This window comes from Nipponia nippon, unplaced genomic scaffold, assembly GCF_047370975.1.
Source record: "Nipponia nippon isolate SJK-2023a ecotype South Korea unplaced genomic scaffold, ASM4737097v1 scaffold_2, whole genome shotgun sequence".
Classification (NCBI taxonomy): Eukaryota; Metazoa; Chordata; class Aves; order Pelecaniformes; family Threskiornithidae; genus Nipponia; species Nipponia nippon.
This window is the reverse complement of record NW_028262336.1, coordinates 59,985,196-60,005,587: the sequence shown is the minus strand read 5'-3', so window position 1 is coordinate 60,005,587 and position 20,392 is coordinate 59,985,196. Positions and strand designations below refer to the sequence as shown.

At 40.7% G+C, this 20,392-nt stretch overlaps 3 protein-coding genes across 10 annotated transcripts in view; 2 read left to right on the top strand and 1 right to left on the bottom strand.

Moving 5' to 3' along the window:
* MGAT4A (alpha-1,3-mannosyl-glycoprotein 4-beta-N-acetylglucosaminyltransferase A) overlaps positions 1–3,982 on the top strand; it is a 75,637-nt gene extending 71,655 nt beyond the window's left edge. The window contains exons 12-15 of the mRNA XM_009472570.2: positions 131–209; positions 2,463–2,529; positions 3,564–3,676; positions 3,848–3,982. Of these exons, the coding sequence (XP_009470845.1) occupies positions 131–209; positions 2,463–2,529; positions 3,564–3,676; positions 3,848–3,874 (286 nt within the window). The 3' untranslated portion in view covers positions 3,875–3,982. The remainder of the gene's footprint in view (positions 1–130; positions 210–2,462; positions 2,530–3,563; positions 3,677–3,847) is intronic.
* Positions 3,983–8,553: 4,571 nt separating this feature from the next.
* UNC50 (unc-50 inner nuclear membrane RNA binding protein) lies at positions 8,554–14,805 on the bottom strand. Of its 8 annotated transcripts, none has more exons than XM_087757867.1 (6): positions 14,573–14,805; positions 13,674–13,957; positions 12,650–12,770; positions 10,614–10,753; positions 10,435–10,536; positions 8,554–8,689 (listed from the first exon to the last, which is right to left on the bottom strand). In XM_087757867.1, exons 1-6 carry the CDS (start codon positions 14,803–14,805, stop codon positions 8,667–8,669), a joined length of 903 nt encoding a protein of 300 aa, XP_087613993.1. In that variant the 3' UTR covers positions 8,554–8,666. The 8 variants fall into 8 exon arrangements, with proteins under 8 accessions (XP_087613993.1, XP_087613992.1, XP_087613990.1 ...); XM_087757866.1 differs by having other exon boundaries at positions 8,576–8,692; XM_087757864.1 differs by lacking the exon at positions 8,554–8,689 and adding an exon at positions 9,499–9,865.
* Positions 14,774–17,896, top strand: COA5 (cytochrome c oxidase assembly factor 5). Its single transcript, XM_087757874.1, has 3 exons — positions 14,774–14,905; positions 15,385–15,468; positions 17,582–17,896. Exons 1-3 carry the CDS (start codon positions 14,804–14,806, stop codon positions 17,621–17,623), a joined length of 228 nt encoding a protein of 75 aa, XP_087614000.1. The 5' UTR covers positions 14,774–14,803; the 3' UTR covers positions 17,624–17,896.
* Positions 17,897–20,392: the final 2,496 nt, after the last annotated feature.

Below are 20,392 nucleotides of genomic sequence, written 5' to 3'. Positions count from 1 at the left end.
GGTCCAGTATAAATGTTCTGTTTATCATTGTAACATCCGTAATGTGACTATTAACATGTAAGATGGTAACTTAGCTGCTAATTCTGACTGATGTATGTAGACTGTTTTATTTTTCCCTTTTCATTTATAGGTACTTGTTTCACAGTGGCAATCCAGAGCATCCAGGAGACATACTTCTAAACACAACTGTGGAAGTTTTGCCTTTTCAGGTATGAATTTATTGATTTGTGCCTTCTCCATTATAGGATAAAAGCAAAACCTCCTAATTTTATTGACTTTTTTAACAGGATGAGAGAGACATGAATGCTTCTTTTTTTAACTGTAGGAGCTTGATGCTCTGATGCTCTCATACTTTTTCTTTTTTAATTGGATCTATTAACAGGAAACTATTGTAAGTATTCAGATGTTCATTCAGGGTGTAGTCTGCTACAAGTGCTGCTGGTAATTTGGCGGTGAACAAGCTCATTTTCTTCCAATTCACTGCTACTATTTAAAACAAAAAAATAACCAATCTTCCCTCTCCTGTGTATTTTGGAAAATGGGAAAGCTAAGTCAATCTGCTTTTTGACTTAGTAAAAAAAGTCTTGGTTCAGGAATTGACACACATTCAAACCTTACTAGATATCTGGACTTTTAAACTGAATGTGTTACTTTCTCCTGATTACTGATTGGGGTTTTTTTTTCCATAAATCAGCCTGAGTTTTATCTCAGGAGGGCACTACACTATCTAAAGTATATTCTTGCTTGAAGCCAGATGGTATGGGTTCTTTTTCTTCAACTAGATAGTATAGCTAACCATTTATATAACAAAACTCTGTCAGAGGAGTAAGCTACTACTTCAGACAAGTTTATTTTTTTTAGTATTAAAATAGCAAAGTATTTCTATCTTCTCCCATACACTGGGTATAGCTATCTTGAAATCTGTGCCTAAATTACCATATGCTGAATCTCTTTTTCTTTTTTTCTTTTTTTTTTATTTTTTAAAAAAATGTACATTATCATAGGGAGTTCACTTCTCCATTCTTGCAGTCTGCCTTCCTGGGAGCAAGCAAAAATAGGAAGTTCTGACCGCCCTCACCCCTAAAAAGAAGTTTGTTGGTTTGATTCTAATCATACAACATGATATGTGGGATACTATATCATATTATAAGATTTATGAGTTTTGTTTCTCAAGATCTTTGGAAATATATTCAACCACAAAAACAGCAGCAGCCCTCAGTTCATCTGGGCCCAAGATACCACAAGAATGCGCAAGATAATGAGGAAAAAATGTGCATCAAGCGTCTCTTTTTTGGCTACACTTGGCTGTGAAATGTCGCTCAAACTGGAGCATCCCTTAAGGAAGTAATGCTACCGAGCTTCCATTGCTATTGACACAATTTGTGGAAAGGTAAACAGGAAGTTCTGCATCTGGCCCGTTCCTAAGCCATTGGTGTCAGCAGAAAATGTCACTAAAATGAGGACAGCAGCTGCAGAATGATAGGCACTGTCCTGAGAGAACGATTTCTCCACCATCGACTTCAGTAGAGCTGGAAGCCCATTCAGATACTTCAACCCTGATTCTCCCTAAGCAGCCTTCAGAAAAACAAAAAACAACCCTTAGAAACCAGAGTGCCCCCAGACTGGATTTGTCTGGGAATTGAGCAACACACTGAAAAAACCCAACCAACCAATGAAAAAAACCCAAAACCAAACCAAAACAAAAAATACCCCAACTCCCCCCAAAAAACCCAAAACAAAAAAAAACACTCACCACTTTTTCAGCACCTTCCCTTAAAAGTAGGAATTAAAAAAAAAAAAAAAAGCTGATGGATTTAATCTCCTGTTTTGTCAAGCATTTTTAATTGCTTCCTAGGAAGTTCTTACAGTGGGTCTTCGACTGTTGGATCATGTGATTCTGGTTGTAACTTTCCAGCTGTTTTTGAAGCTCTGGTCTACAATCTCATTTTTCTGTGCTTATTAAAGAAACTTATGGATACCCATCCCTTTTTAGTGAGGCAGTGATAATTGCAATGCTTCCCTCGCTGGTCTGAAGGCTTTTCATCTCACCCAAATTCTTACATCAAAAAGTAAGCTGTAAGTTTCATTTGTCCTGGGAGAAATCTCTGGTTCAAACATAGGAAAAGGCAGCAAGATCCTGCCTTTGCTTTTCTTCTACTGTGTATGCCAGTATCTGCTAGGTCTTCTGTTCACGTGGCAGTTAACATGCAAGTTACGTGGGGCACTTAAAGTACTTCTTTTTTCTACTTTGAAGCCAAATACCGTTCAGTTCTGGAACGCTGCTGTTTTTTTCTTTTTTTGTATTGGCTTGTCTAAGGCTATAAATAACTATTCTAGGCTGGTTCATAATCATTTAGAAAAGATGGATGCTGAATATATCACAAGAGTGCACACACATTTGTCTTTCCCTGGCAAAGTTATATGTCAACATAAATGATCTCATTTGTGCTTTGTTGTTCTAGAATGAAGAACTGGTATTAAGCAAAGAAACCAAAGACAAACGCTTAGAGGATGGTTACTTCAGGATAGGTATGTCACAGCAGAAAGACATGTGTATCATTACTATTGCAACAGCTAAGACATTTTCATTAAAACCAAAACAAACCTGAAACTGAGTTTTGATCGTTCATTTTTGGGTACGTGACCTTGTAAGCTTTACTTAATATTGTTTCCAATCAGTCTCTTTTCTGAGACTGAGGTACTAAACAAAACCCAGTGTGACTCTTTAGTTGTACTGCAGCTACCTCCAACTTCTCTGCCAGGATCTATCGCCTGGATTATTGTAGAGGCACTTCCAGGTTGTATAATATCACTTCTGTCCTGTGACTGCATGAGTGCCTCTGCGTGAGCTGTTGTGCTTGGCCTGGATTTGAACCCACCCTACAGACAATCAGCTGTCTCGTCATGGGATGAGACTGGCATTTCCATAGCCAAGCGGCTGTTGGGGAAGGTGCCGGGATACCTGTTGTCAAGGAAGAGAAATTTTACTCGTGGATTGTCTTTAGCTTGCTGGAGGTAGCTTGGGCATCCCTGTTACAACGAAAGGAAGTTTTTTTGTCTTAATGAATTGCAGTTGCTGTGTATACGTTTTAAGTGTAAAGTCTAACCGGGCTTTTAAATTGGATTCTTATTCATTCTAATATAATTGAAGATCCTTGAAATAGGAATACATTAAACAGGAGTGATATCCCTTGTCCTTAATCCTCCTTGAAAATACATAAGCCAGGGCTCTGTGTTTAGTTCCATGATATTAAATGCAAATCTGTACCAAAGTCTTCCCAGAGTTTGAGGTGCTCATACCCTACAGTTCTACAGTTTTTATTCTTACATATAATCCTGTTCAGATCGGTGTGCTCTGATGATACGCCCCATCTTGTTTGCTGCTGCTAAGCTGAATCTGGTATCAAAAATCAGTGGCTGTCTTGTTTCGGGAGTGAGAGCCACCAGCAATAGGTTTCACCTGTGAATTGTGATACTACAGATACATTTTTCTGGAGACAGATTTTGTATTTTAGTTTGTTGAACATGAGTTAATTGAGGATCTATTTTTGCTTCTTTTGCAGGGAAATTTGAAAATGGTGTAGCTGAAGGAACAGTTGACCCCAGCCTAAACCCTATTTCATCATTCCGGCTTTCAGTGATACAAAATTCAGCAGTTTGGGCAATTCTGAATGAGGTGAGAGGTGGTATAACCTTTTAAAAATAAAGCCGGCAAATACGAGATTTCTTCATTCTGTCAGTGTGCTGAAGCTCAAAATTTTGGCTAACGCTGAGAACAGTTGCCTCTTATTACTGCGAAATGTAATACCCTAAAACATGACTTCTTTTTTCTGATTCTCTGTTTCAGATTCATATTAAAAAGATCACAAACTGATCATGGAAATCTGCTTTAGAGGAAAAAGAAAGAATCCTTGAAAACTTTTCCTATAAAATCTGACATCCTTAGCAAGTCACGAATTGAAAATACTGAGCATGCACCTTATTCCAAATTTCTTTCATTTTCACTTGAACTCTACCTCTTGTGAAATCTACTGTAGATGAGAAGATTGTATTTACCCATTCTTATCTGATCCATCCAGAAACTGATGCTCCACACTGATAACGTTCGTCTGAGGCCTAAGTTGTCCTCCACTTTAATGTGACTTTACCACCTTATGGTTACAGAACCCTGCTATGCTTAACCTGTACTATTTTGATAGTATAGTAATATAGAGAAGTTGTACATATTGTTACATTCCTTGAAGAAGAAAAAAAATATAATTATTGTTAAATATGTTTTATGAAGGGGGTACTTTCGGAGTTCCATTTATTTTATATAACAAGAACCCTCTTTTATAGACTGTCAGGGATATATATTAAAAATGTTAGGGGTATTTAATTTATTAAAATAATTTGAAAAGTACATATTTTTATGCAGTAAAATTTTAAATTGATACAGTTTTTTTTATGAATTCTCTAGTTTAAGTTATCTTTCTACATTTTTCTTTAGAGATGCAAACATAAATTAATACCATATTTCAAATATACTGCCATGTTTAAAAAAACCTAGATTAAGTTTCTAAATCATGTAGTTTTGTACACAGAATCTGAATGATGTTCAGCGGCATTAACAGAGTTCTGAAGAGCATTATTCTTTGGGGCTATGAAATTCCGCTATGTACAGTTTGTAGCCACATAAAAAGCATGCTGAAATGTCTTGTTTCATATTATGTACTAAATCTGCAGTGATTTTAGATTGAATCCATTGCATTTTACACTAAGTTTTTCAATTCCAAACAGTTCTTTCTAAAAAATCTTTGTAGACATTTCCTAGCCTGGACAAATTCATTTTCTGTACTGGAAAAAATCATTCTCCAGCTTTGCTTTGGAGTGACAGAGGTTACCTTTTATCAGAAGTATTAATAGTAATTAGATACATTTGATCTACAGAGGTTTCCTTTTAAAAAGTTCTGTTATTGCAGTGCTTATTTTAGATACATTACAGTGAGTAGTTAGGGTTTATTTTTATTTTCTTCCATTGTTCAAGAACAAGGTTTCAGTTTGACTCCTTTATTGATGACTCCTTTATTGATCAGTGTAGTAACTTGCACTAATTTTTAATAGGAACTGAATTTGGCCTCGAGTTAGTGCCCTGCCTTTTCATTTCAAGGGAAACAACAGTGATCGTAAATGAATCGGGAACTCAGTCAAGAGAAGAAAGTGGTTTGCGTTAAATCCAGAGCAGGATTGTTGTAGTACTGATGCTGCTGCTGCTGCTCTTAAGAGTCCTTCTGCTTAGGTGCTTACGTGTAAGGACACAGGCATGGAAAGATTGAAGTTACCCAGTCAGAAATGGTCAGGAAGAAGAGAGGCAGAAATTCCTCTCTTCAGTAGGAACAAAGTGCCTGATTGACACTGGAGGGAGGCATCTACCCTTGGCTTGGGGATTCTCAGCCGTGCTGTGAACCAACCTCCTGGAACTGACATCTCGAAAGCTGGCCCAGTTTTCCCTGTGGAAAAAAACCTCCTTTATCCCCAACATCTTTGTGGTCAGGGCACGGATGCGCAAAACCTGTTGCGGGATCCCTGATCTAGAGCGGGGATCTTGAATTCGTATCTCCAGCATGGAAGTTCTACTAATAGATTTGGCCTCTTTTTCACGACATGTTTATAAGGAGCTCCAGCACTGCAAGCTGAAAGCCATCACCACTGCGATACAGAGTCAACCTGTCTTTTCTTCTGCCTCGTTGGAAAATTGTGTCATAGCTCTGACAGTTCAGCAGTATTCAAGTTTAAGAGCTTAACTGCTCCTACAGACCATAGTCATTTTGGTTTAGCTGTGTTGTCTGAGGTCACAGGGAAGACAAGATTTGTACACAAAGATAAGACCTTCTGTTTAGACTGACTGGTGTAAGTTGAAGAAAAGTAGGAAGCTACCAGGCAGGCCTTGTTTACTTTTTTCTGATTGCATCAGGTGGTGTAAGTAAAATGTTACTTGGAAAGCTTGTCTTGCCCACAGGCTGTGGGCATAAGCTAAGCACTGGCCTCATAAATGGAGTTTATTCTTGGATTTAGAACGTGGGTGAATAGGCTCAGAATCGTGTGTGAATCGAGCCTACTGTGGTGCCACAGCCCAGTTCGTTATATGTATAATGCCGTGCCATCAAACTATTGCCATGCACGCGTTAGCTAGCAAAGGTCTAAGAAAGTATTTAGGTTTTCTTCTCAGCTGTGCCTGTGAATGAATGATGCAAGTAATTTGAACTATAGCTATTTATTACAATTTAGATGGCGGAAATATGTTAGATATTGCAGTTTCTTAATATAAGTAGTTTTGCTGACAGTGACTTTCATCTTCTTCCGTGAGTTCAAAAGGTTACTGGTCCCACTTACTAAGAAAGCTGTGTGCTTATTCTCAAAGCATCACTGTTCCTGATGTTTCACAGTAGTTAAGATGAATCATTGCTAATATATCGAAACATATAGAACCCTTACCACATTGATTGCAGGGCTCTGGTATTAGCAGTATATTTAGTTTTCAAAAATCTTGAGATGAAATTTATCAGAGACAACAAATTAACTAGTGCTTGGTAAAATACGTGGCTTTTTTTCTAAAGATCGTTGCATTTTTATTGCATTGCACTAGCAGAGGTTGGAAATACTCTGGGCTGCTTTAACACTTTAAATGTTCCTGAGCTTGTATGTGCCACATTCATACAAATTACATCTTGTAGATTCAGGTAAATTCAGACCTGGTGTAATCAGACAGTACTGCACATTTGCTTGGAAATTTTGCTGAGATATAGAAAAGGCAGAGAAAATATTTTCTATCTATCTAATTATCTCTGCAGACAGCTCTTTTGGGCTTTCTACCTTTCAAATTCCAATCCCCAAGTCAGGTGAAAGTGATGCAAGCCTCCTTCTGGGAATTACGGTGAAGCCAGACTGCTTCAGCTGTTTGGCTCAACAGTCATTAGCTCCGGCACTCTTTATGACTGGGCGTACTCCAGAGCTTGTCTCTTTTACACATCTCAGCTCTAAGTTACGGTATTACCACCAGAGTTCCTCTTGGCATCTTAAACCTATTACCTGGTTTTTGGGAGGTTTTTCCTACATTTATTTAATTGCAAGTTATTTTTGTTGTGGCCTTAAAAATCCCCACTAGGCCACTGAATCTTATAGTAATCAAATAACGGAAAGTGTTTCAAAATAACTGCATTATCCTATGATCCTATTAGCTCCTTCTGATGCTGTCAAAGCTTCAGAAAAGAGAACTTTTGTGAAACCAAAGGCATTACCAGAAACCTTCATTATCTGGGCAAATTATTCTTAACTACTTATACTGGATGCCAAACAGACCGGCTGATATGAGCACTGGCTTTTCTGAGCTGATCAGGATCGCCCTGGACCAAGGAGATCCAAGACCGTCAGTATAATCTTGCTCTGCTCATTCAGTGGGTAGTCCTACTGAAAACTTTGTAAATAACGTGAACAGGATGTGATCCCAAATTAGCACTTTTTATTTTTTGAATTAAAGAGTGTTTCTAAAGCACTGTATAAGGCTTTCTGCTTTTGCGGGCATCTCAACCATTTATTTGCATTGATAGAAAAATATTCATATAGATACTTGGTTTTTCTTAACTGAAAGATGGCTTAGAAAAATTCAAACAGATAAACATATGATTCGTGGACCAATAAAAGACTGGACTCTTCTGTCGTATCACTGCTTGCCTAGCTCTTTCAAAAGCAGTTTTTAAATACCTTGAGTTAGTTTAGAGCAAAGCAATTTGTACTTTGCCCATGTGATACACGATTCCTTGAATGGGCTGGAGTGCGATTAGTCTTTGGCAAAATTGAACAACGGTGTAACGTTTTTCCTTCATTTTTTTCCAAGTATATTATCATTTCAGTAATCTCTGTTTTTTGTTGGAAATGTTTGCTCTAGATGAAGTATTGTAGTAACTTGTAGTTTGCTTCCAACTTGGAAAGTATTATTTTTGTCTTGTGGAGGAAAAAAATAATTAAATCTCTTTAAACCTTGCTCCCCTGAAATAAATTAACCCTTGGTTCTATATTTGTTCTTACTAGGAAGGATGTATTCTGAAAAAGCTAAAGCAATTAACCATAGTAGAAAGGGAAAAAAACCCTTATGTTTTTAAATCATCTTTACAATCACCAGCATAATGCTGAAAGGCTATTAAACGACTGGTGTTTTCAGGCTAGCATTGATTGCTGACATAAAAAACATCTTCCCCCCCCCCCCCCCCCCCCCGACCTGATGAATTTGTCTTTGAGAGCGTCACTTTTCTGACCTTAGTGGTCTCTTTAAGGGTTTTGCTGATTTCTGCTGTAAACAGTGAGCAGCTAGAACTGAAAGTAGCTTAATTTTGAGAACAATGAAGCCTTCTTTCAAGGGGACAGACTGGTATCTCTAAAGGGAAGGTACACAGGCCCTGAGCCCTTCATTGATTTCAATGGTATCGCACCACAGGGCACTAAGCATCAAGTGTTTTTAGTGTTGAACCGAAGCGGGTGATCACCAGTGCTAGGATCCTGTTAGGGAGAAGTTGTACAGTCAGGCTGCAGCTGCCTGCAGGACGGGAGCTCGTGCTGTTAGCCAGGGTGGGAGCAGGCCCTGACTGGAATCCTTCGCCTTCCGTGGATCAGCGGCTCAGTGCTTTCCTTGTTCAAAGGGGACGTTGCTCAGCACCTGCTGAGAGGGGAACGTGAGTCTCTTCAAGCCTTAACAGTGGCTGAAACACAGTACTGTAAGATGCACTGCCAGCATATTTGGTATTTTAAGATAAATGTAGTTTTTCCTTAGAGATCAAATTCTAGTATTGAAATATGAAGTCTTACTGTAACCAGTTTACTCTTGCGTTATTTTGGAAACTGAATCCTAGTGCTCATGTTTCATACCGAACACTCTGCTTTGGAGAGCTGTCGTCTTCATTTTCCAGAAGGTACTGTTCGTGACAGCCCGTTTGTACTCCTGCCTTGTGGACGTTACAGCTGTAGGCGTTGCCACGAGCCCCCCCCTGTAGCCAAACGAGACTTGTACTTTCCTTCCATGTTCATCAACCTGCCACTCATAATGGTGGATGTAGTTAATACCCACTGGACTTCGAGAGATTGGGTTCTAAAACTTGCTGCTACATTTGGAAACCTGATATGGGTCATGTTAATTGTGCCTTTCATCACTGTTTCTTCTGCGTGCCAGGGTTGTCCGTGTATATTTGAAGTAGTCATTAAAATAAATCTGTTCTCAAGTTCTTTCGTGAAAGGAGGGGACAGTTCTGTATCCAGAGACGGTTATCGCTTTACCACTGCAACACTGTTAAGATCCCTACTTTCACACAGTCCCAAGGCAAGGTATTCCAATATTACTCTTAAATAAAACGGCTTTTCGGTGTCACTTAAAACCCTCATAATGTAGAGCTTACGCCAGTACCTGCCAAATATCTGCAGTAAGAGTTATGCTAAATAGACTTGTTGCAGTTAAATTTAAGCTACGGAGACATACAAGTAATTTGTTTTTAGGAATGTACTGCAAAAGTATTTGAAAAAAATTGCTAACGTGTTTACTGTTGTAAATATTTTAATTAAAAAAGGACACTTCAAACTTTTTTACAATTATCTACAATAAAGAGAAATTTACAACCATTTACAAAATGTTCTTAACTTTTTCTTTACTGTCAAGAGAGCTAAGATAAAACCAAAATAAACACTAGGTACGCAAAGTCCTGGTTTTATTTCACTCTGTATTTATAAAAGGAACAAAGCATCTTGGTGAAGTTCCATCCACATGCTAATGAGATCAAATAGAGCATGATGAGAAGCGCAAACGGATACAAAAGAATAGCTGTGTTCTTCAAGAAGGGCAGTGCTGAAACAGAAACAACAGTGAAGCGAGTATACAGTAGAGCTCTCTCAAAAAAGGCACTTCACGTAGAGCAGCCTTGGGGAAGACAGCACGAAGAAATAGCACAGCTCTGCCAGCCGCCTTAGAAGGGCAGGTTTGTCAGCTCTGCCCTGCTGCTCCTACCACTAGCACAGATTAAAGAGTACTGGAGGGAACAGGTAGAGGTAGTGCCCTGGGAAACTGTTTTACCTAAAACTATAGTCTTAAGCTCACTACAGAATTTTTATCCAATGCAAACGTTTTGAAGTGGATTTACAGAGGAACGAGAAAAACAAGTTGTGGTGCTACAGGTCTAATACAAGAAGGGAAGTTGGTATGGTGAAGAATATAAATTCTTTAGTTAAGATGTCCACCCAGCTGGCAACATGGATCAGTAAACTTCTATCAAGCTTCTCTCACCATGAGGAAAGCATTACTTCAACACCCAGCTGAGCCGCTGCTTTACAAATTAATAGACTAAGGCCAAATTAACAGACTAAAATCATGCTCTTGTTTTTAGTCAAACACATAGAAAAGAAGTTGCCATTACTTACCGCTGTATCCTAGGAATGTCACGTAGATGTAATAGCCAATTGCAATCAGCCATAAGGTATTCCCAACAAAATACCCAATGACAGAATCGGATATGATGACATCTGAAAGAGACAACTGCTCTCAGCTGTTGTGATACGAGCGTGATTTTGAAGCCAAGAGCACAAGATATTCTACTTACAGTTGATGAAAAACAGCTGGATAAAATGCAAAATGACTAGGAGCGGATAGAAAGCATTCAGATGAACATCAAAGGCGTATCCCCACTCCACATCATAGTCTCTGTTCTGCTGCTTCACCAAGTACTTATTAGAAATGAACCTACATGAAAGGATATTTGAGAATGCTGTTAACGGGACTCTATAAAGCTGACTGACAAAACGTTGATGTGCGATAGTAAGCCATATGTCATCCTAACTCTGTACCCTGACAAAGTTTCTGCTATCTGGGAGAAAAATACGCAAGAATTATGCAGACCAGACTATCGTTTTTGTTAAAACTGTAATTACATTTCTTGCATTCAACGGGCAGCTGAAATACACCGCAGGTAATACAGTACTAGAGCTTTTTTTTTTTTTAAAAATAGATCCGTGCTACAATTTATCAATGCAATTACAAGTTCTCAGGCAGTGTGCCACCCTTGTACGCACCCAGAGAGGACTTCAGAAAAGTGCTCATAGGTTATCCCTTCACATGTGCATTACCTCACACAGAGGGGGTTTATTTCATCTCTACAGAAACAGCACGCTTTAAGGACAGGAAGAGGGCAGGCTAGCACTCTTAAGATGAGTGCGTTCTTCTTATTGAAAAGAAGGGCTAACAGAACGCGCGCTGCCTGGTGTTACAGACTACGGAACAAGCCTCGAGACTGTTTTCTTCAGCTGAAGTTCTGCTGACGTCAGAAAACACATCCCATTTAGCAGAGGAACAAGAAGTCAATAAACGCTCAGAAATAAGTAGTCAAGAGACCAGAGCCTTCTCTGACATACTCTTTGTGCTAAGGGCAGGGTCAGGAAGGCAGAGCCTGGGCAAGGTGAAGCGAGGCAAGAAGGGGTTTGGACTCATTAGGAATGGGGGAAGCTTTTGAAAAAAAGGTGAGCCCGCACTGGAAGAAGGGACTTGAGCCAAATGGGAGCCAGGTGACTGGTATTTAGGCCTGCAGGAAGCTGACTAAAGGACTGAGCAAAACCAGCAGATGCTGAAGTCTTTCTGGTTCAGCAGACTGCATCCCACGTCACAAACTGGGGGAGGACGGGGCGGGGGGGTGGGAAGCATTACTATATGCTCTTCCCCATGCATTTTATGGGTGGCTGTCCCAGGCAGGAGAGTAGGTCAGACCAATCTTTCATCTGTCAGCTACAGTTCCTGTATGTACCTCTTCCTGAATTTTGCCATTACAAGTGGGAATTCCCGAGGTCACTGTTTGAAAGGAATCTACCCCTTTTCCGATCCGCATCAATTTAAGATGTCAGCTCCATTACCAAGAACTCTTTCAAGTGCCCTTGCTTCTTTGTAAGGTTTCGTTTTCCACCACTACCATGAAAAAGTTCTTGGTAAAATACAAATTCTTTCTCTAGCGCCTTCCCCTTGCCACAATGCAGAAACTGTGACTTCCCCTTGGTCCATGGTTCCCTTGCTGGTGCAGGACACATCTAGAATGTGCTGAGGCCTGGGTTATAAGCTGACTCGCTACTGCCTCTCCCCTCCTGTAAGTCTCTGGCCATTACAGGCTAAAACTGGCAGCGACTACCACCAAAGGAATAAAGCCAGCATGCATGAAACAGAACAGGCATTTCTTGTAGTGGAAATAGCCGAAATCTTCAGCAAGAAGTATGTTGCCCTGCTTATGCATAATCATCCTCAGGCTTACTTTAGTTAAGCTGTTCAACCAAAATAAGAATTGGTTTTGATCACCAAATTCTTGATTTGGAATTATTGCTGAAAACCAACCAGCTCAAGAAGAAAGAAAACGAGCTGAAATGTTCATCATAATACAGACTTTCTGAACATTTATCTTCTGCATGAAGTAGTAAAGAAAAGGATGTGTTCTTTTTTAAAGCAACATTTTGGAACAATTACCACAACAGGCACAAAACCTACAGTCAATACATACTTTATAATTTTGCCCCAAACAGAGAACCAAGTGTCTTGCAAACAGAGAGGACAATCGGTGTCCCAACAGCAACACTGAGCTCCGTTTCAGACATCACTACTTACCACATTAGAGTTGCAATCAGGAGGCCAACGCCTACGCAGTCTATGAAGACAACCCAAAGTAGCAGCTTTATTGTTTCAAAAAAACCCATGTCCAGCACAAATCCAAATCCTACAGTAGACACTGAAAGGAGAAAAAGATTACTAAAGTTAGCTATGGAAAAGAAAGCATGAGATCTTAAACTGATATGTTTGTTTGAGTATACTGTTATGAAATCTCCCGTTTCCTTATTATTTTTCTCCCTGAGACTTTCAGTCCAACAGCTCGTTTTCCCACCAAATATGAGGTGTAATGCAACTTATTCATAATATAATCCCTTTCCTAGATTGGAGAACGCTCCTCTGCACTTGGGCCTAACAATATCACAGCAAATTGTATTGCTCCCACCCCAACTATTTTTTAAAAATTCACACAATGCTACAATAGAAGATTCTTTGTTTTATAAAAGCTCCTTGTTAACCATGTGTGGTGATACATACTTCTATTTCAGAGTTAACAGTCTTGATATTACTCACAGCAATGTGCTATAGAACAGAAGACGACTAGGATAATACTTACTGCATTTGCAGTTCAGTCTAAAAATCACACGAGACACTTTGTTTATAGCTTATCTCTGCACTATACAGCATTTCACTAGGGCATTTATTGTAAAAACAGTGTTTTATGTGTAACGTTCAGAAAAATCAAACGCTCAGCCTTTTTTAACTAAAGCACTACTGTGTGGTGTGGGGTTTTATTACTGTCTGTAAAGTTACAGGGAACTACATAGTTTGAAACGCAATAGAAAATCAGTTGCAATCGAGAGATTAATTCAAGACTATATCGTATTAGTTATGCCTCCTCTGTTTTCTAATTCCCACCTTAACTTCCAAAAGGTTAGACCATTTTCTTCTATTCTACTTTCATTAAAAGATAATCCATACGGATTGGTCCTTTTTTAGCACGTGTGTTATTAGAAGGGCCATGAACGTTCATCCCTAAACTTTCCCTCCCTCTCTTTTACGCCGTCTATTCCCCTGCACTCACCGCAGAGCCAGATACTGAGAAGTACTAAGAAAGCGGGATCGTCTCTCGCCCATTGGTCCTTTGTCTGTTTTCTGTAGTGGAAGTTCCTATAAACCCTCTGCGGTGAAGTAAACAGGTAAAGCATCTGCCAAAGAGCAAACTCAAAGTCCATCTGTCGGAAGTGGAAGAGCCTCCGCAGGTACTTGTAGCGTTTCGCTCCAGCTGTATGCCTCGCAGCATCTCTGGGGCTCAGCGCACCGTTGCCCTGGCTCCGAGAATTAACTGAAGTGGTTGGCAGCATTCTGCTGAAGAAGGAATTTCAAAAGATGCGTTTGGTTTTTGCACATCACGGGGAATAAAAATAAAGTCACCCGGCCGCGTCTGTAATACCGAAGTTACGAAAACTATGCACAAATACAAACTACGACGTTTACAGGCGAGCCTGACACAGCCCGGCAGCCGCTTTGCTGACTGCTGGGGAGGCAGCAAGTGGGAAGCTTGGAGCAGGCAACTCTGCTGCAGTGCTGCCAGTCGGGTGGCCCCACGCCTGCGGCCCCCGGCCCCCGGCCCCCGGCCCCCAGCCCCGCGGGGCTGCGTGGCGGCGCCCGGGAAGGAGACTCCCTCCCGGCACTACGCCTTCCTGCAGTCGCAAAAGGCGATTCAAGGGGTTAGCGGCCGACGGGTAGGGGCAGGGAGGGGGGAGCTTACCGGCCTCCCCGCCCGCCGTTCAGCCCACGCCAGCCCGGCACCGTCCGGAGCGACCCCCGCACCCGCTCCCGCCCTGCAAACAGCCGCCACCCGCTCAGCGGGACCCCTACCTCAGCGGCGGCACCCCTACCTCAGCGGCGGGGCGGGAAGCGCCAAGCCCCCTCCCTCCCAACGGCCGCGCCCCAGCGTGCGGTGAGGAGGCGAGGCCTCACCTGCCGCCCCGGCCCGGCCCGCGGCGCGACCCCCGTCTCGCCCAGCGCCGCCGCCCGCAGCCTTCCGGCAACGTCCGCCGCGCAGGCGCTCCCGCTCCCTTCCCGGAGCCGCCCCGCCCCTTCCTTCCCCCGCCGGAAGCGGCGGCAGGGTTCGGGGCGCCAAGATGGCGGCGGCCGTCGGTAGCGGCTCCTGGGTAGGCCGCAGCGAGGCGTAGAGCCGGCCTCGCCGCCATGCCCAAGTACTACGAGGATAAGGAGGAGGACGGGCGGGCCTGTGGGGGGGTGAGGGAGGACCTGCGGCAGTGCCTGCTGGAGAGCTCCTGCGTCCTGCAGGTGAGCGCTGCCGCCCTCCCGGGAGAGAGCCCCGTCGCCCTCGGCCCCGCGTCGCAGCTGCTGCTGCTGGTGCTGCACTCGCCTCCCCCCGGTTAAACCCTGAGGGAAGCGAGCCCCGAGGCCCGCTCCTCGGCCCCGGCGGGCCAGGCGCAGGGGAAGCCGCTGCCTGAGGCGCCCCCCCCCCCCGCCATCGGGGCGTCTTCTGGCGGGGGGAAGCTGCTGCTGGGGCCGGGGGCCGCGCAGCCCGCACACCTCGGGGCGCGGAGCGAGCCCCTGGGAGAGAGAAGCCGTCCCTTCGCCCCTTTCAAGCCTGTTAATTAGCGTTGTAAGCAGGTTAAGAAATTACAACTTCAGAAGAAAGCGCAAGTCACCGTAACGTAGCGAAATCCCAAGTAAACCTTCTCTGAAGTATTTTGATGTCTCTTTGACAAGCTGCAGAAATCCGTTAAACCTTTAATCCGTTATTTTTCATCTAACAGGAAAACAAAAGCCCTAAACAGTGTTTGAGGGAAGGACACTGTAGGAGTTTGCAAATGACGTTTTTTGCATGCAAAAGATCAATGGTAAGTGTTTGTAGTGTATTTTCTTCTGCTAGCGGCCTGGTTGCTTTCTGTCCTTTTCTCTGCTTTCTGAAGAAAACCACTTAACCTCTTTAATTCAGTAAAGCGGGTGTCATTAAGCAGAAAAGGTCTTTCCTTTCAATTCCATTTAAAATAATGGATGTTGTACGCTATTCTCATGAAGAAAACTGTAGAATGTGAACAAGATGGGAAAAAAGCATATTCAAATTCAATTAGGCTTAGCATGTGATGTGTAAATGAGGTAGGTATTTTTACTTTTTTTTAGTAAAGCTTTGGTTTAAACAATATTAGTAGATCAGATAGTTAATTATTGTCTCTGAACAAAGAACATTTAAGTGACAAGAACGTCCTACTGAAAGAGATTTCCACTGTTGAAGCAGTCTCTTGCTTTCATTATTTTTCTTGGAGGGCTTGAATTCATGCTAAAGAACAGTTTTGGGTTTTTTTACATAGTGAGCTATCAAGTGGGGTAGTTAGAAGCCAGTTGTAAAAATTTAATTAGATAAAGTTTCCTCCATTTTGATAGGAGTTCCTTCTCTAGAAACATCTTGCTTGTGTTTCCATAACACTTAAAAATAGTTAAGGTGTGGCAAAGATGGTATTAAAACTTTCTAAGCATGAGTAGCACTGGGCTCATTTTTGTTTTTAACCGATGTGAAACATAATGAAGAATATGCAGCTGAAACCGTGCCTAAAATTTTTTTTCCATTCTGTATTTTTACTTAAGTCATAGCAGCTTTTTGTACCTCTCCTATATGAACTGTATTAATCTATAAAGTGACAAATGATTATTTCTGTGGACAGGAAGAAACGCTGTGTATTTAATGCTTGAAATACCTATTTGATACTGCAGTAGCAATATATGTGTCTCCAAATGATGGGCCTGTTTTTCATCTGTGGATCATTAGGGGAGCCTGATGAAACTAAGTTTCATGCGGGAAGAGGCCTGGCTCTTACATGATTCTATTTAACTGCTCCAAATTCTAAGGCTGAAGAATAGCGTTTTTCTTGTCCTGTTAACTCTGTAAATTTCAATAATTGTGCTCTGCCAAATTTCTTACTTGGTATAATAGTGAGGCTTAAAGAGTAGTTAAAAACAAGTTAGACGCTGAACGCAGATATAATTTACAATATGCTAAAATCATTAGGGATTTTTCCTAGATGCTGTTTTCTTTGTAAGGAAATACAACCTCTTATCAGAGGAGTAAACTTTAGTACACTTTAGATACTAAAGCAGGAACAAGGTTTAAAGTGGAAGCTGTTTGGTTATTGGACAAGCTGTGTCATCTTGCATTTTAGCCCTTTACAAATTTTGCTGCAGTTCTGAATCCTGAAAGAGAGTTAGTTAAGGGGGGTGAAAGATATGTCCTCAATCTAATATCTGAGTACGGCTGAATTGCAATCTGTAACTGCCATCCTCAAGACTGACTATCTAAATTCAGAAGAATTCTCCCAAGATAAAGTATGTTTTTCTGCTGCACTGGGAAAGAGCTTGCAATTTAGTTTCAGTAAGTGCTGCACTGTAGCTGTTATTTTAGCTTTACTGCCATTTTTTGCCTTCCATTAAATGCTTTTTTTGTAGCTGCCAAGAAGAAACTTGCAGATTTTACAAGCTGAATATTATTTCAGTTTCTACTGATTTTTTTTTTCCAGACACTTGTTGTATTTAAGTTATCCCTGTCCTCATTGACATTTGCAGTGACTCCCACTTCAACCCAATCTGAATTTTCCTCTTTCAGCTTGTCAGTTAAATTTGGAAAAACAGATCTAAGTAGATTTACATTACCTTGTTTTTATGCGTTCCTTGCCATCCAACTATGCTGTTCTGTCATTTGTGTTGTTATGCTGTTTATTTCAGAATGCACAGGATGCTCACCACATAATTTTAATTTTGTGTCAGATGTAAGATAATACAATGTCTGTTTCCTTGGAAGAACCTTATGACTTGTTGGCTACATCAGTAATTTTCTTTACAGTGGCTTCTGCTTTATTCTGTGCTTTCTTCCGATGTTACAAAGTGCTGAGATAGCACAAGCATTCTGAAGTATTTCTTTTGCAAAATATATGGTTTTAATATATTGACTTCAATTTTCAGTTGGATACCAGGGCGAGATTCAGAGGAAGGAAGGGATACTGATGTCCTCGTGAAGAGACCCAGCCACAGGAAATCGGGGTTCATCAGCACTTAAAGCAAAACAGAAACTAAAGTAAGAAGATTGTATCTGCTGCAGCCTTTCATGCAGTGTTTTCGTGGAAGGTATCTACTCCTGAGTATTCCGATAGATTGACCTGGATGTGCATTTAAATGTTAAAAGAAGGCAAGCAAAAAAATGCAAGTTCTGGCCAAAATGGATACTTGTCAAGCACTTGCAATAAAATATGTAAAATCCAGAATAAGCTGCAGAAGTTATCATTGTGTTTTGAAGTGGTCTTCTGTGGTTTTACTAATTCTGATCATGTTTTACTATTACAAATAATACCAGATACGGAACTGGGAGTTCACTTGACTGGTATCCCAGAGGATACCTCAGGATAGAGCTGTTTCCAGCGGTGACGAGTTGACCAAGGTTGTGAAATGTGTGTGCAAGCTGCTTCCTCCCCAGGAGGTTTGTTACCCAATAAACCTCCACTAATAGGTAGGAGTGGCGATGTTTTTGCAGTCCCACATATACAAGGGTGGCATCTCTTTCCTCTTGCTACAAATTCATTTTAATGTGATGTTTGGTGCACAAGTTTATTAGCACAGTCTAGTCTCGTTGGACAACTAGATTACAGTGTGGTTACTTTAAATTAAAAGATGGCTGATTTATCTTTCAGTAATCTGTCTTCTCCTTGTATTGACACAAGTACAAGAGAACTATAGCATTATTCTAGTCAGTGACCTGAAAGCTGTATGCCAGGATGTAGCTAATTACGTATCTTTGGATGGGTGAGGAAGGTGTTTCTCAGGCCAACAGTTAAGGAGACTGTGGCTGCTATTACTGTGTTCTAGAAGTATTTACAACAATATTTAAGTTCCTCTGAGATGACCCTGAATGATCTTTCTGCAGTATTTTCCACACAAGTGTATAAATACTAATCCAAACATATGTACAAACCAGGGATGATGGTCTGGACTTCATTGTGTTTATAGGAAGTTGTATTCCACAAATTTACTTTGTACTTTGTGAGCATTTTTCTTCTTTTTACTTTGTCACTTCTCTGAATTCTTTCGTTGGCATTTATGGGTGTAAAATGTTCAAATTGCCATTCACGTTCATTTAAATTGTAAGTAGTTTCTGCTATGTACTTCTTAAAACTTGCTCTTCCTTTAGAATTCTTTTGTGCTTAGTCGAATTTTATGTAGTTTCATAAGTTATAAAACAGCTGCAGTGAAAAAGCAAAGAAATTAATAGAGGAAAATATTGTTTTGCTTTCCTTTGATCAAGGATGGCTGTGGCAGTATGACAGCGTTAACATCTATCAATTAGTCTCTCCTGCCCCACCCTGGTAAGGAAGTGGGATTTATGGGGGTAACAAGCATTAAATAGTGCTTGAACTGTGACTGTGGTCAATACTTCCTGGTTCTGTTTAAGAACTTGTTTCTGAAGAATATTTCTTTTTCCTTCCTTCAGTGTCTCTACCTCCTTCCTTGCCTTTCGAAGCCTTTAAGAAATAAACGGTGGTGTAACTCTTACGTATGGAAACTGAAATAACTTCAGGCAAGCTGATTAGAAACAAGATTAGGAAATAGTGAGAGGGGAGAGAGTCATAGTAACTTCTTTTCTTGGCTAAAGCTTATAGCCATGTGGCTGATTTACATTTAGTCTGAACAGATGCATGCGACACTTATTGTTTGTAAAATTGATGACTTCAGTCAATGAGTGCATGTTGATTATTTAATTCTGTCTGTCTTAAGCAACTGCTCTGTGATCAGTCAAAGTATGTTTATATTCCTTGTAAGTATGTTATATTCCTTGTATGTGTAGGATTTTATTTTTGCAATCATAAATCAACACCGATTTCACATTTTCATTTTCTGTTGATCATGTGAAAGCTAGTCCATTTGTTGAAGTGCAGTAAACATCCTTTGTTTTCCACAGCCTAGTTACCATATTGTCTCTTTATGTATACTAAAATGACAAATTGATATGATGTCTATAAGTGTATTCTTAACTTAGCACTCTAATCTCAAAGTATTACTCACAAGCCTTCTCCTTGGTGGGGTGGGGGGATGGAATAAAAACCAAGGGAGTAAAAATAAATTTAAAGCTACTTGGCAGGTAATTAAATGTCAGTTAGAGAGAAGAGTGGGAATGGTGTGTGGTTTTGGTAGTCAAGGACTCTTTGACCCCGTGGTCTGCCCTGCCACGGGGGACTGTAGGCTTGATGCTTCAGTGATCTGTCCCTTTCTCAGCCATAATCACTGAGCCTCACCTAATGGTGCTGCAGAAACTCCTTTTGGAAAGGAGCAGGCAGATAACAGATCATAGGCAGATAACTAGTTATTTTTAGGAATTGGCTTGATCCAGTGGAGATCAAGTGTTAAAATTAAATGCAGCATTTGCTATTGGACATTTCAGGATTTAATAATTAATTTAACAGAATACTTGTGTTATTTGATCCAGTAGAATCTCTTAGTGTCAAAACTTTCTAATGGTTCACTAGGCTATCTAGGACAGTATAAAAATACATATGTATCTAAATACTGACTTGCTCAAGAGACGATCGTCATTCAATTCCAATATTGTGTAACATAATATTCGGTCTAAAAATGACTGATTATATAATTGCCTCGGGACTTTGAGCACTGTCCTACTTGAGAGCTATTAATGTTTCTTGTGTGAAAAATAATTTGTTTCATTAACGGAAAGCCCTGGGTACTGTAAATTTGTGTATATGATTCCAGCTTTTTCCTAATATACAA